Below are 15,759 nucleotides of genomic sequence, written 5' to 3'. Positions count from 1 at the left end.
TCATTTTGTTTCCTAAGCTTCTGTGTGTTCTTTCCATTTGGGTTGCATGCATGGGCAGGGAGTAGACCGTTCTGCTGCCTCCTTTGGTAAGGCTGCGTCCACTGAAGTAGTGCACTCTCTGCAGTCAGTCGTGCTGAAAGGACTTTCCTTACCGTTCTAGAGAGGAAAGCTTATGAGGGTAACTTCTTGGAAGCTGTAGAGCTTGTGGTTGTTTGTAGGCTGTTCTTGTGTGACATTTTTTTTGTTTTACTCTACCTGACTTTTCAAAGCTTTCAGTTTAGAATGAAGTAAACCTTGTGTATACATACTAATCTTGAACTTTAGCTTTTCATATTTGCCTGTAACTACCAAGTTTTCATTCTAAACCGCATCTTGTTCAACCTAAATGTTATTAAGCCATCACTTTAACTATGAAGTGTAAGGATACTATTCAGGAAAGCTAAGCCATGAGTGATCAGGAGCAGGAACAAGAAGAAAGGAGCGAAGCAGAAAGACTAGAGAAAGATCTGTAACAGGTAAAGAAGCCTAAGGAAGGCAGTGCTCGTGCGTGTTGGTTGTACCATCTGCAGGCTCTGAATGGCAGTTCTTCCTCCAGTCAGGGTATTTATGATCTTAATTGTGTACATTTTCAGTAGAATTCGTCTGCTTTTGAAATAGGTGCTTTCATATTACCAGAGGACATCTCTTCTCTACTTGGCATCTCTTTTCCTGCTGCTTCTTGGTACTGTTATCTCTTGCGGGGCAAGCAGAAGAAAAAAAAATCGGGGAGGGAATGAGAGAACTTGGCAGTGTATGCCTTGCATCCTTATAGACTGTGGTTTGTTTTTAAAACAAGAGGGGTGTGTGTGAAATAAAGGTGGGAGAGGCAATAAAGGGCCCCAGAAGTACAGCCTAGAGGTTTTTAACTTCAGTGTTAAAGCAGGAGTGGTATCTGGGCTGCAGAGAACAAGTAGCTCTTAATTCTTTTTTTGTGTTTGCAGCCTTACACCTCTTTGACTTATGGTTTGTCTGTTTTCATTACTTCTCAGAGTTAATTTCTTCCTCCTTAATCTTTAGATTTATAAATATGGTATTCAGGTGTTTCTGAAGTTAATCTTCCTAAAGAACACAGTTTGCATGACAACTTTATTGACTTAATTTCAAGGCGATTAAATATCTATATAGAGATCTTAAAAGACATCATTGTAATAGATATATATGGTGTTCTGCTTTAAGCTTGAAGGTTTCTGTAAAGTGTTAACTGGCTTTTCCTACTTAAGTGAAACATTCATGCAGAGAAGTGAGGACTCCTTGCAGCTGGTCAAAAGTAACACCTTGAGGAGGACTTTCAGAAATGGGTTATCAACATAAATATTTAGTAAATTAAATTGAGTTAATCCTGAACATTGTTTTTGAGAAATAACTGCAATCACTAGACTGGAAAGATTGTTGTAATAAACTCAGCCATAGATGGTGAGTTTTAAAGCTGTTTTCACTCATGCTCATACTAACAGAATTTTCTTACACATTTGTTGAATGTGTAAAATAGATAGAAATATTCCTTTTATCTTTAACTATAACAAAGTCAAACTTGACATTTCTGTGTTCAACATACATAAATTTTCTTGGTTCATTTTTGGTTTTTGTTTGTTTATTTTGTCCTTTTTCCTCCCTCCCCCTCTGTCTACTATGTAGAGAAGCTGCAGGCAGTTTTGCAAATGTCCAAGCCGCAAATGGAGGTCTATAATGACAGTACTAACCTGGCATGCCGCAATGGACATCTCCAGTCAGGTGGGTTTGGTTTTACCAGCGCCTATTGAAGGGATGTCTCTCACTTTCTGGTGTATTACAAGGCAAAATAATGCAATGTTATATTCTGGCCCCACCAGCTTTAAAATAGAATTATTTATATTTCTGTTTTTAAAGACTTTGTGTAAAATTCATTCCATCCTTTCCATGGCTCTGACAACACTGTTTTATTTTGTAGTATTCAGTTTTCTCTTATGATGACTGTCCTGCAATTCAAGTCTATTTATTAAGGCAACATTTTAGAAAATATTTCTCATGTTATAGTCTTCAAGGAATTACATTAAAGCTGTTTTAGAAAGTGTCAAAGTCAATGTCAGATATATAGGTTATATGTTGTGCCTATATTAATTAGCTCTTCCTTTATGATATTGTGAATGTGCATTTGCATTAAGCAACTTTAAATTTCAGGGGGTTTTTACATCAAGAAAGTCATATGCAATTGAAATGATGGGGGAATGACAGCAGCTCTTGCATTTTGTCAAAGAACATTGTTTTAATCCTTTCCCAGAAGACTGAACCAAACTTACTAAAATAGCAGAAGTAAACTTTTTTGTCCATACACAAGGTGTAAAGTTACGGCGAGGTTTGTGAATTGTCTTTGGGGAATGTTTTAAGCCAGCAGTAAGCTGTTGTCACAAGAGTGATCTCAAATGATAATTTGTACAGTAGACTACAATGAAGTTAAATAAAACACAGAGCTAACAAGCACTGGAATTCATAGAGCTTGTCTACTGGGTAAGAACAGTATTCAGTTTTTAAATTAAGTAAACTGAAACAGTGTAAACCACATGCTTTTCTTCTGTTTGTTTTTTGGGGTTTTTTAAGATCCATTTCTAGTTTTGAAGTCATCTTACTGTTTGGTTTTATTCTTTCTGAAGTATAACAAGTTGAAGTAGTGGAACTGTTTCATGTTAGGCACCTTTACATTACTGATTTTTGTTTTAACTGTGTCAAAAAAGTGTAGTTATGTAGATTGACCTTGAGAACACTCTGTCTTAAATGAGTCAGTACAACTCCTGGTTTTTTATCAGACTGGCTAGACACACTGTGAACAAATACATACATATACACACAAAAGTTGACAACATGTTCTATTTAATATGAACAGCTTTTTCTTTACACTCTTTTCTAAATATTTGCTTGTACTTTGTCTCGATGTATCTCAGAATAGAATACTGCAGAAGGTTAGACTGAACTTTCAGTCTTAAAAATTGTAATATACTTAAATCTCTTACTAACAAAGCATAGAAGATCCACTGGCATCTACTGGAAAGGGAGAAATGTTTTGCCAGTTCTGTGGCAGGTGTTTGTATTCACAGAAGTTGTTGTAGCAGAAGGTGGTCGCTATTGGTAAACTTGTGCAACATGGTATTAGCCCATTTACGCGTTTGGAGTCATACTCGGGTGATTTAGAGAAGATGATCCACTTCAGCCAGACTGTGGAGGAAACAGCTGCAAAGGGCTGTGCTCTTCTGGGAATGCATTTTTCTGAGAGTGTTCCCGCTTTCTGAAAAGGAGTGTGGGATAAGAAAGAATGTTCATTTACCAGACTCAGTGGAATCTGAGGAGAGACAGAAGGACTGAAGAGCATGTCACTAAAAAAATCAGGTACCAGGTGTCTACTGATTACTTTGAACAAGACTTCAAGAGGCTTGTTCCATTTCTACTTGCATTTCCATCTGCCAAAGGTAAACTTGAGATTTATAGTTTGTGGAAGTCAGAGGATTACCCAAAATACTGAATGATTGCAGCTGTGGGATCCCTGATACAGTACAATGAAAGGCTATTAACAAGCATCTGAATTTCTTAAATGGCTGGTGCCTATGCTCTTGTGCTTGCTTTCTCTGTCTCTCTATTTGGGGTGTGGGGCAAGGGCATATTTTTTGTAAGAACATACTAGTAATACACTTTTTCTTAAAAGCAGTGTAAAAAGGTGGTTTTGCTTCAATCTGCTGATCATCTTGCTGTTGTTCTTCTTTTATACATGTAAAATAGTATTTTCATATGGACAGCTCTAATAGTTTAAAAATACAAAGTAGATGACCAAAATCGTAGAAAACTACAAAATCAGTTTGCAGGCTACTTCAGATAAGAGAACTGCTGTTACTGAGAAGGGAGAGGTACTTCAGAGGTATTGGGCCACAGGGCTCTGGCATAAGCTTGGTTTTCTATATGTGGAAAGTATTACCTGCACTGTTGCCTGATCAGGTTGGGCTTTTTAAAAGTTCAGGATTTCATGAAGTATGAGTCATAGTCATTCTTACTTTTAATAGGAACAAAGTGTATTTTTGCCCATCATTTGGTATAAAATTACATTGTTTTCTTTGATTTGCTTTAAAGGCCAGAGTCTTTACAGATGTTTTTTGCTTCATAATTTTGTGTAAGATTCTGTTCTCACAGCTATATTGCACATTTTTTATATTTCCAAAGTGTTACTGATTTGAGATTCTTCGTTCTCTCAAAATGCTATTTGTGTCAGCCTTCCTGACCAATTTACTTGATTCTAGCACAAATTACTACCTATCCCTGTCTTCAACATTTGTGGTTTCCAAACTTACATGAATAGCTAGAGATTTTTCTTGAAAGTTTATCTTCCAGATTTATGCTGAGGTTTTTCAAGACCTCGTTGCAGTGGTATCACCTGCCCTTCAGTTGCAGGGGGCTGTGCAGTAACTTGTCTAAAGAGTAATAACAAGTAGCCTTGACCCAAACCTTTATTTTGAAATAATGTTAATTTAATATTCATTATTCTTCTTCTCATAGCAGTCTTAAATTAGATGTAAAACAATTTACCTGTAGTTTTTCTCCTCAGATGTACTTGCTTTCCTTTGCACTGTGGATTGTTGTTTTTTGTTTTTAAACAAGCTAGGGAAGGAGATTATGCCAGTCTTGCCAAAGGCAGAGTTTGAATTTTATGAACTCATTTACTAGTCATACAATATTTAGAGTATTACAGTAATTCTGGTGTACCATTTTATGTGTAAATCTCAGCATGATGGATGGCCAGAGAAAGCATTAAATTTCTCTTAATTAACCTTGACATGAATACTGGGCAGTTAGCTAGTATTTTCTCTCAGTTTTCACATGCAGGGAATTGCTGGCCTGTCTTTAATAGTAGACATATATTGGCAATGTTTGTCATGCTGCAAAAGTTCTACTGTTAATACTGATGTTTTCCAAGGAGTTCCCCTAGTAGAAGAACAAGTAGCAGTAAGATTGTTTTTAACAGCATAATTTGACAAAAGCAGATCTTTGACTGATGTGTCTCTGTCAGTTCAGAAAGGAGAACAGCTGTAATTCCTGGCCTGTGTTAACTGTGCTACCATTTAAAACATGCAGCGGGTCCTTCTTAGTTGCTGGAGCTTTCTGTAAAGTAAGCTTCTATTACTTGAATCTACTTATTTAAAAAATCTGAATTGAATTTTTGAAGAGTTGCAATTTTGGGGGCTATTATGAATGCTGATCCCAAATAATGATCAGTCTTGCAATTGCTGCAAGTTTTAAGCAGCAATTTAAAGTTTTTTGGGTTTGTTGTTTTTTTTTAAATGCAACTACATACATAAAGTTACAGATAATTCTAGACAGGTGGATTTTTTTTTTTTTCCCAAGTTGGTGTCCACAGATCACATACAATAACTTGTTTTAGTCCCTTTATATTATTTATCAGTAGGCATATGTAGGGAATTTCTGAGGAATATTCACTCATGATTTTTAAGATGTCACAACTAAAGGCTGGAAATTGTTCTGAAATACTGGAATCGCTGCTATTACTTTGAATTAAAATGTTCTTTTGGATGCTTAAGAAGTTAGAGGCTAGTAGAAGCTTGTTTATTTACATGTGTTTTAATCTGGTTTAAATGCAGAAAAGAAAATATAATGGGTTTGCTTCTTAGAAATATAAAGGATGTTGTTATATTAAATAAATGAGCTACAGCTGCATATTTTTAAGATTGTTTTTGCATTTCCAGGTATTTAGTATAATCAAGCTTCTCTTAGATTTGTTCAAACATATTTGTACTTTATCTTTAAAACCAGTTTAATATAGTAAGTGTATATATTATATAATAACTTGTGACATTTCTCTCTTTAAGGGAGTCTGAAATTGAGTGCCTCTGTCTGAAACTTAGAAAACCCCGAACAAAATTTTACTACTTGCTTGTTTGTAATTTGTGTTGTGTGTGTGTTTGGGTGGCAGATTGAAATTGCAGGGATGCTTTCAGGACCAGACAGCTATTATGTCTGTGTAATCCAGTGGTGTTAGCCTGGAGCTATAAAGTAAATTATTTTGTCCAGAATTAGAGAGTAAAATCAAACTGATTAAGCATCTATTACTATCCTATAAGTATATTTGAAGCAGACAATTGAACTTGTTCAGTGTTTCAAATACACTTGAAAAAATTCCATGGTGTCTCTTTGTGATTAGAGCATATTTTAGGCACTTCCTTATTGCTTTAAACAGAACAGTGAAACATTTGGCAAAAGGCTGCTGGAGATATTGTGAGGGTTTTGAGGTCACTTGCTATGTATTTCCAGTCTTTCAGTAGATGACAAATAAAAATGGGTAAAAAATGTGTTTGGGGGGTTTTGCATTTGTTACAGCAAAATACGTATCTTGCATAATGGAGCTGTCTGACAAGTGATGTTCACTTAAACACCTTGTGCTTTAGAAATAGGTTAACTTCAGATAAACTGTAATTCTGAACAGTTTGTTAACATTTTTATTTGTTACTTCAATGAAAATTTGTATATAAAGTGAAATTTCCCTCTGGAATTAACACTCAACAAACAGCTATGTTCAGGAGCTGTTCATCAGTGCTTCTTTATGTGCTGCCCATCAGGACTGACAACAAAATGTGTAAATTTACTGGTCTTGAATCCTGAAGGCGCCGTTAGAGTAAATCGTAGTTTGTATTAAAACCTTGTTTCTTTTCCCTTCTTTCCCTGCTTCTGTTTCCAGCTTCCTGAAATACTCCTTACCTGTGCAATTTTATGACCCTCAAAATTGCAATATCTGTGTATTGTTCTCAATGCGTGGGGGTAGTTCTGGTAGAGTGAGATAATTGAGCAGCATGTTAGGGTGAAGGACATGGAGAAAAACTAATTTAGGTTTTTGAAGCCTTCCCATGTTGACTTCAAGCCAGCTGTGCAAATGAGGTTGAGGTGGGCTAAAAAAACCCCACCCAAACTGAGTGCCACCTTTTGATTAAATTGGACCAGTCAAAGTGCTGAGTAGCTAGATGTTTTAATAGATTCATATACTGCTTTTTGAACTTGAAAGTTACTAACTCTGCCTAATTTTAAAGAGTTTTTGATGTCTAAATTCCTGTGCAGGAATGACTAAGTAACTGTATCCAGCTCTGGAACTGTGTGTGATTTAGTCAGTAGCCAGTTTTGGTGGTTTTTCTTGTTTTGTTTTTTCGTTTGTTTGTTTGTTTTTAACAAGAAACATTACAGGTAAATGTACTTAATGATATTCTTCAAATTGCCTTGTTTCTTGCATATTGATACATCAGCATTGTTTATTGTGACCACTGCAGAGTTTCTGTAACTCTAAAAAGGGCTGGATTTGTGGCTGAAGAAAGGCTTTAGAAACTTTTTCACTGGGTTGTTAAGGATACCTGCAGGCTGTGTAGAGATTTGCTCCTGTTAGAATGTTTAAAGAGGCTGAGAACGTAGTAACTATTAATTAATCCTTCCATGATACTGTTTGACTCAAGTATTCTTTGAATTTTTTAAACACAACATTTAGAATTACAAGGCTTTTTACTAAAAGTATTTTTCATTGAACTGCAATGTTCTAAGTTAAAAATTCTTCATAGAGTCACTAATTTCCTTAAAAATCAGAGCTCTTTGGCCTGTTCCTTAAGATTAGCAGGTCAAATTGAGTAGCAAGTTTCTACAATCCTAGTGAAGACACTTGTAGCTGAAATCTATCTTGAGTTTCCTTACCTCTGATGCCCTTATTTCTCTTACCTAATAAAAAACCACTTTAATCCTTTTGAAAAGATATAGAATAAGACAGTATTTACAGTTTCTGTCACAGATGACGGTACTGTACTAGACAGTTTCCAGTAGTGTATTCCCACCACAAAAAATACTGTGATCTAAAGCTATGCTCTAATCATTAACCAGCCTGATCAACCTGCTTGCTTGCTGTATCACATTCTTATCTCTTAATCTCTGATTTGATGTTTTACACTTGGCCATTTCTGTGCCAAGGAAGTTTATTTTATCATGTATGTCATACAGAGAGCGTAGACATCAAGTGCTATTTTGTTTACTCTGGATCAAAATGGCTTTTTGTAGTTTGATGACCTGTGGCAAATATTTCAAGTTTGTGTGTCACCTAATTTGAGACTTTCCTGCTTCATCATAGAGGTGAATAAGTAGTGTGAGTGGAATGTCTGGTGATGTTTCAATGTATTTTAAGACTTAATTTTTAATGTAGGAAGGTAAACTGCTTCAGAGCTGTCCATTCAGAATTTACTTACTTCTTGAGATTCCTAAAGTGAAAGCAAGTTGAAAGAAAAAGCACTTGACAGTCACTTGCAGGTATAACTCTTGTAATTTTTCCAGATTAAAATGCCTTGGTGAAGCTTCTGTGCGGAAGGTGCTAGATAATGTTAGCTAGCATCCAATTGACTAGCCTGCTAATGTCACTTAGAGAATGAACACTGAATCTAAAGGCTTGAAATTTGGGGGTTATTATGATGATTGTTTTCAAGAGTTCTTGGGAAAGAAGGCAGCAGAACACAAGCCAGAAGACTTTGCATCATAAGGAATAGATAGTGTTCTTCCCTTGATAACAGGACTGTTATGTCTGGCTTTTCTAAGATGGCTTACTAGGGTTCATTTTGAGAGCTCCTAAAAATTAGAATTTTAGCTGTAGGTGGAAGCAGCAGTCAGTATCCCCTTAAAAACACTAAACCTCTTTAGAAATGTACGTTATTCTGCTCTAATACTGTATTATATGTTTCAACAATTCTATCTTGTAGTTGCAGTTGATGGTAAAAGTATGACTGCTGCCACTGTTCTTATGCCACTGGTTTTCTTTATAGAAAGTGGAGCAGTTCCAAAAAAGAAGGACCCCTTAACACACACAAGTAATTCCCTTCCTCGTTCAAAGACTGTTGCAAAAACTGGATCCACAGGCCTTTCAGGTCACCACAGAACGCCCAGCTACAGTGGGATATCATCATCTTCTGTGTCTAGACCAGCATCTAATCCTGCACCTTCAACTCACAAGGTATGGTGAGGATAAATGTGGAAGTATACACTTGAAAAGTCAGTGTAAATTCCAGAACAAGCTTTGGATTTAATGCCTTAATTGCAGTGGTGTAGCAGCAGAAAGTTTTTTGAAAAAACTGAAACTCCCAAGTTTTTGGCCAAATCTCTTGAGCTAGGCTGCAGAGTGGATTTTAGAAATTGGAGGGCATCAGGTGGGTGCATGGGCAAATGAATTTTTAGTATAATCACAGTAATAAATAGTACTTGTTTTTAAAATTGCCTGGGAAACGGAGTGAAAGTTATCTAGATGAAAAATAAGTGTTACTTCCAGTATGTAAAAGATGGAGGGGAAAAAACCTCTTACTCCAGAACTAGAAGATTTTTTTCCCCCACATGTTCTTAACTTCAAAGCATGAATGCACACACAGGTTGTATTGCAACCACATTGAAAAGCAAATTATGGTTAGGCTGTGACTGAAACACAGAAGTCAGTCCTATACCATGAATACAGAAAAATACAGCATTTTTGTTGACCCATCTTTTCCCCTACCATCCTTATTCACAGTAAAGTAGAATGAAGAGCAGAATGGAGTGAACATGAATTCATGAATTATATCAGCAACATTGTAGCTGATATAATATGAAGGCTTTTAAGTGGCCTGTTACAAAGTATGACAGCAGTAGGAATTCTTGCTTATAGGTGTTGAGAACCTGAGATGGTTTGTGATGCTTATTTCCAGAGTATGCTGGGGGAAAATATTATAGTTAAATAAATTAATTATCAAACAAAAAAACCCCAAACCAAAGACTCTTCACCACTGGAGCCTAAGATATTCTACTTGTGGCTGACTAATGATAGTATGATTTATGGCAAAATACAGCATTAGAATACTGGGTATTAACATGCTGTTTTACTGAGCAGATGAAATGTAGATTTTATTTTGTTCAACACTATACTTATAAAGTATTTATCTGGGGTTTTTGGGTTTTTTTTCTTCCCCCCTCTCCAGGCTGCTCCTAAAAATAGCAGAACAAATAAACCTTCTACTCCTACCACTGCTCCTCGAAAAAAGAAAGACACGAAGATATTTAGAAATGTGGACAGTAATCTTGCTAATCTTATCTTAAATGAAGTTGTTGATAGGTAAGTATGAAGAAAAGTAGGCTTTTCAGTCCAGTAAATCAGTTTTTCATTCAGTACAATCTTGGTCCACTTGGAATGAAATTAGTGCTTCTACTTTGTTGTGGGTTTTTTTGAGGATCGTTTTGGATGGGGGTTTTTTTATTGTTACTTTGGCAAAAGGATGAAAATTCAAATCAGAAATGCTTGTGTTTTAAAATACTTAACAACATAAGTTGTAGCTTTTCTCAAAAGGGTTCTGTATAAATAGTCAAATGCATGAAATTAGTCAGCTGCAGCTGAAAAAGAGTATCTCATTGTTAGACTAATTAGTATTCCATTTCTTTGTTAGTGGGCCAGCTGTCAAATTTGATGATATCGCAGGGCAGGAACTGGCTAAACAAGCTTTGCAAGAAATTGTTATCCTTCCCTCTCTTAGACCTGAGGTAAGCAACTGGGTATTGTTATCAATCTGTGACAGGATCAAAGAAATGTACTGTGCCTCTCACATGAAGTGACGATTCTTGAATCCTGTTTTTACTGATTATGATTGCTAAGTGTAGCTGTGTGGTGATAGCCGACTTGGAAAAGGAGAATACAGGATTTATGTGTTAAAATACTACCGTGAAATTCTTGTCTTCTGGTTAATCAATGTTGCAGAAAGTGACTGGAGCAAGAGCTTTAAAAAAAAAGAAACCCCCAAAAACCCCAGTCCTCAAACCAAATCAGCAAACCACAAACCCCTAAAAAAACCAAACAAAACCAAGACCACAACAGCCCCACAATCCCATAAAAAAAAACAAACAGCAAAAGCAAACAAACAAAATTTCTCACTGTTTGTCAGGCTGACTATTCCAGATGGCTATAGCTGTGTGTCCAGCCCTATATGGCCATGTAAAGGACAAAGCCCAGAACTGGAAGAGTGAAATGGAAGAGCTTTGTATAGGTAAATTAGGTTGTGACACTATCTGATTGGAAAAATGTTAGTGTTATTTTGGTCATCCTCTCTGTGAGGATGTTGGTTAAACACTCTGAATAGTTTATTCACAGATGGAGAGGACGCAAAGAAGTGGGGTGAACAAGCAAATACACTGAGGTATACAACATTTGAGGGCAGATTTCCTCTTTACTTGACTGTATGGAAATTGATCATTAAGGCTTTTATTTATCAAAGATGGTACCTCAGCTACTGTGACTGCCTAGATTCAGGCCTAGTCTGTATACTACTGGAATTTTCTGAGCTACTTGTAAGAAAAAGTTAAATTGATCATTTTCTAAAGCTGAACCTACTGAAAGTTGCAGTGCTTTTGAGGAAATAGCATGCAATGATTTCCTGCAGTGCACTCATGAGATTCCCACCTGGAGTACTGTGTCCAGTTCTGGGGTCTCCAGCACAGGAAGGGCGTGGACTTGCTGGAGCGAGTCCAGAGGAGGAACACCTACATGATGAGAAGGCTGGAGCACCTCTCCTATAAGGAAAAGCTAAGAGAATCAGGGTTGTTAAGCTTGGGGAGGAAAAGAGGGCTCCAGGCTTGACTGTATTACATTATTTCAGTACCTGAAGGAGACCTACAGGAAAACTGGTGAGGAACTGTTTACATGGGCAAGTAGTGACAGGACAAGGGAAAATAGCTTCAAACTGAGAGTAGGTTAGATTTGGATATTAGGAAGAAGTTATTCACTGTGAGGATGGTGAGGCACTAGAACAGGTTGCCCGGAGAAGTTGTAGATGCCCCATCCTGGAGTTGTCCAAAGCCAGATTGGAAGCTGCTTTGAGCAGTAGTGGAAAATGCCCCTGTCAGTGGCAGGGAAGTTGGAAGTAGATGATCTTCAAAGTCCATTCCAACCCAGCCCAATCTATAATTCTGTGATTATTGAAGAAAAATTACTGTTTGAACTTTGTTTGCTTGTGGGTCTCATTTGTCACATGGACAGGTGACTGGAGTTGCTCTGTGGTTTTCCTCTTAATGCAGCAACTGGTTTTGAAGCAGTGTAGGGAAGAAACCCTAAACCTGGCATAGCATCACAGAAATATGAGGTGTAAGGAAAACAAAGCTGTAGCAACAAATGTGTGTGCTCAGATGTTGTTAGGCAGAAGGAAGATGTCATTATAGCATCTCTGTTACTACAGTGCAGTAGTATGTCAGGAGTGTTGTTTGTGATACTAACACAAGGAGCTGGGTTGGAGCTTGGAGTAGCTGTGACTCTTTTCTGGTAACGTGGTATCTTCAGTAAGGTTGTCTCATGTTACTGTAGCTAGCAATGGGCCTGACCTTGGTGTGGGTTGAGATGTAATAAGGACAGAGAATCCCGTGAATTTTTAACCTTTCCTTGGAAGTAGAGAGGGTTGGTTTTATTCCTTGTCATTGAACACACTAGATGTGGCAACTATAGGGGGATACTTAGTAAATTAACACTAGTTCAGTTTTAATCTTAATGAGTTTTGAACTCAAATTCATATTTAACAAGCCAATTAGTGGTATTTTTGTAGGAGAGCAAAAGTTGATGTACCTAAACAGGAAACACTGCAACTATTTCAGTGGTCAGATGCTAATGAAATGGTAGCAGTTAGTTCAGACCATGTTTAGTATAATTAGTCTGTTAACAAAAACTTGAAAAGCTTAGTGTGTCTTAGTGATAAATGGCAATTGCAGCCGAACTGTAGGTGATGATCAAGGTGAGGAAGAGTTATAGATTTGATCTGGGCTGTGTGAAAATGGTGGAACTCCCCAAGAATTATTTCGGACAAAAGAAGTCAGACAAAAAAAATGCACATGGTGGTATGCAGCATGGAAAGCAGAAACACTGGAGTGTTCACTTAATGAATAGCCGGGTAACTACTTCTAGTGATTAGAGTCAAGACAAACAAAATGTTGTGGATGATGAAATAATAGAGTAAACATGTGTTGGTCGGTCATGACAGAAATAGAACACTGATAATGGATCTATTTGTTGTCATGGATATTGTGGAAAGAAATGCCTGCTGACAGTGCTGTTTACACATGGGATGTATATGAGATACCCTCCTATTGCTTTTGCTTGTTTATTGGAATTACTGGAAGCTGGAAGGGAGGGGTGAGTGTGAGACCAAAAGAGAAACTCTGAAACTTTTGAGGGAAAGTGCTAGAGAAAACAGGCAAGAGTAATAACTAAAAGTTATGTGTTCTGTGAGAATTTGTAGACTTGATGTGATGCTACATATGGTGGGGGCAATTTTATAGAGAAGGAAAGATGAATCTAGTGCAAAGTGAGAGAGAGGAGATGACTATCAGTAGCATAGAGAGAGTAGGTGGTTGTTAAGTAATATTTTAAATCATTTCGTTGGAAGCTTGTCTTCTCAGGTTTCATTTAATAAGGAAAGATGAAGGAGTTCTTCCATATGGAGTTAGTAGGAAGACTACTTAGCTCTCCTACTATACACCTGCATTACTCCCTTTTTAACTGGAATTGATGCTTTAAACTCGATAGGCTAGTCTGTCTTGTGGAAAGTGTTTTAAACTGCTTTCACAGTGCATCCATGTGCAGAACAGTTACAACGTAATTTACCTGCTGTGTGGGAAACAATAGTGGTGTGCATTAGGTCAAGTTAGTAAGGGAGTGTAGTTCTCTCAAAGCCTGTACTGTTGTGGTACTGCTACTGTAAGTGCTAGCCAGTCAGCCCTTCCTCAGTCTTAAACCATTCTCTTGCAGAGGTGAAGCAGCATTTTATTCAAGTCTTTGAAGATAACTTATGATGATGGCCTTTTCAGTTATTTACAGGTCTGAGAGCTCCTGCTCGTGGTTTACTGCTGTTCGGCCCGCCAGGAAATGGGAAGACAATGTTGGTGAGAAAATTACTTCATGCTTGAGTTGATGGGCTTAAAATGTAACCACAAGGGGTGGCTTTCAGTTTGGGGCTTGGAGTAATAAACTGTACATTCTTACAGAATATGTATTATGGTGTCATTTTATATATAAAAATGCAAAATTGCTCTTAACCCTGGGTTTTGTGGAGGGTATTGCTAAACTGTTCTCTCTTTAGTTATTTTCACTATGACAAGTAATATTTCAAAAGTTAAACCAGCAAGTCCAGGTTTCATTTTCAGAGAGACCAAAAGGAAGTGGGTTAATTGTTTTGTACAGCAGTGATTAATCAGAAATTATCTGCTTTCCACTGAAACATACTAGAAGTACATTTTGGAAAGGGGGAGCTAGCACAGTAGCAAAAAAGGGGATTGTCTCACTTGCACACGGCTGTGCAAAGAGCGTAAGGGCTGTGGAACTGCTTGGCTGCAGGTTGTTTTCTCAGCTTTTGCTAGGTCCAGGGAGCTGGAGCAACACGACTGCCCATCAGGCAGGGATCGAGTGTCCTGGTGCAGCTGAGCCAGGCACATCGTCCTGCATCACATGGTGTGGCTGCAGCTGCACACTCTCTGCTAACACTGGAGCTGCATCAGCTCTGAAGTGCAGGAGTGTGAATGTTGAGCAGCTCATGTAGGCTCATCTGTTATGTTTGACATACTGGAACATAATTCCTAATCACTAAAATTAGACTCTATAACCAGGGAATCACCATTTCTTGACTATGGTGAAACTGTTAAAGAAGAGGGGTAGTCTGAATGAGCATTCCAACTGATTATTTTTCCTAGCTTTCCTCTGAAAACAGCTTTTGCATAGATAAAGGAAGGGAAAAACCACCATAATTCCAACTGATACCTTAAATTACCGCCCTAAATTAGTTAAAACTGGCTTAGATGTCTATTCAGGATGAATTGAAAGGAAATGGAGACCTTTATTCTTCAGAAGGCAAGTTGTGGTTGGCTATGGAGCTAATGGGAGTAGAGAAGTCTATGGGAGTCTGAAAATTTCTCTTTTGGTTTGACTGCATATCCATTCTCATTTGTAAATGGCCTGGACAGAAGTTTTCTGTACCATTTACAAGGTGCTCCCTTTGAACAAATAGGGGTTTTCAAAATCAGCAATCAGGACATGAGTATTCACTACAGATGCAGAGAACTATCTTCAATATAATGTTTTAAAAAATACTTTTGCTTTTCCCCCTCTCTTAGGCCAAAGCAGTTGCTGCAGAATCAAATGCTACTTTCTTTAACATCAGCGCAGCGAGCCTGACTTCAAAATATGTAAGTAATGGCTGTAAATTGTATTGATTTGAAAACACCTATGCTGTAATTGGGGCTTAAGAAAGCCAGAGACTTCTGATGAGTCCTTGGCGAACTGTTAGCCTATAGTGAACATAGTTTTTAAAAAGTGACTTGTGAAGTAAAGAAATTTCGTTTTGTGCTTGTGATCAATCAATGTCAAAGGTTTTTGCAGCTCAGCGATGACACTGACAGTAATGCAGATGAGTGGTTGTGGGGTTTTTCATCTTTAAAAAGTGAATGAGTTGGGTCCCAGCTCTCTTTCACTGTGGTAATTTAGGCACCAAAATCTCTTGACAATTAACTCAGTTGTGATTATAATAGAAGTTGTAATGTTTCTTTTAAGATGTAAACAATAGCATTGTATGTACTGAACCAGTGATAATCTGAATATGTATAAATGGACTGAGTGTGGTTGATTACCAGCTAGGTTTTCTGTAGGTCCTTCTGTTAGTTGTCTTGTAAAAATTTTTAACCCACTCCAAA

General features: G+C 37.4%; 1 protein-coding gene across 4 annotated transcripts in view; it reads left to right on the top strand.

Moving 5' to 3' along the window:
- Positions 1-15,759, top strand: part of SPAST (spastin) — a 39,833-nt gene that overhangs the window by 9,731 nt on the left and 14,343 nt on the right. For 2 of the 4 annotated variants that reach the window (XM_042022028.1, XM_042022027.1), the window contains exons 4-9: positions 1,675-1,770; positions 8,847-9,034; positions 10,026-10,159; positions 10,488-10,581; positions 13,885-13,959; positions 15,184-15,255. In XM_042022028.1, the coding sequence (XP_041877962.1) occupies positions 1,675-1,770; positions 8,847-9,034; positions 10,026-10,159; positions 10,488-10,581; positions 13,885-13,959; positions 15,184-15,255 (659 nt within the window). The remainder of the gene's footprint in view (positions 1-1,674; positions 1,771-8,846; positions 9,035-10,025; positions 10,160-10,487; positions 10,582-13,884; positions 13,960-15,183; positions 15,256-15,759) is intronic. The other 2 variants (XM_042022030.1, XM_042022029.1) reach the window with 1 other exon arrangement.

The sequence above is a fragment of the Corvus kubaryi genome, unplaced genomic scaffold, assembly GCF_017639235.1.
Source record: "Corvus kubaryi isolate FWS band 111438036 unplaced genomic scaffold, C.kubaryi_AGA036_p1.0 37184, whole genome shotgun sequence".
NCBI classification, from domain to species: domain Eukaryota; kingdom Metazoa; phylum Chordata; class Aves; order Passeriformes; family Corvidae; genus Corvus; species Corvus kubaryi.
This window is presented reverse-complemented; position numbering and strand designations above follow the sequence as displayed.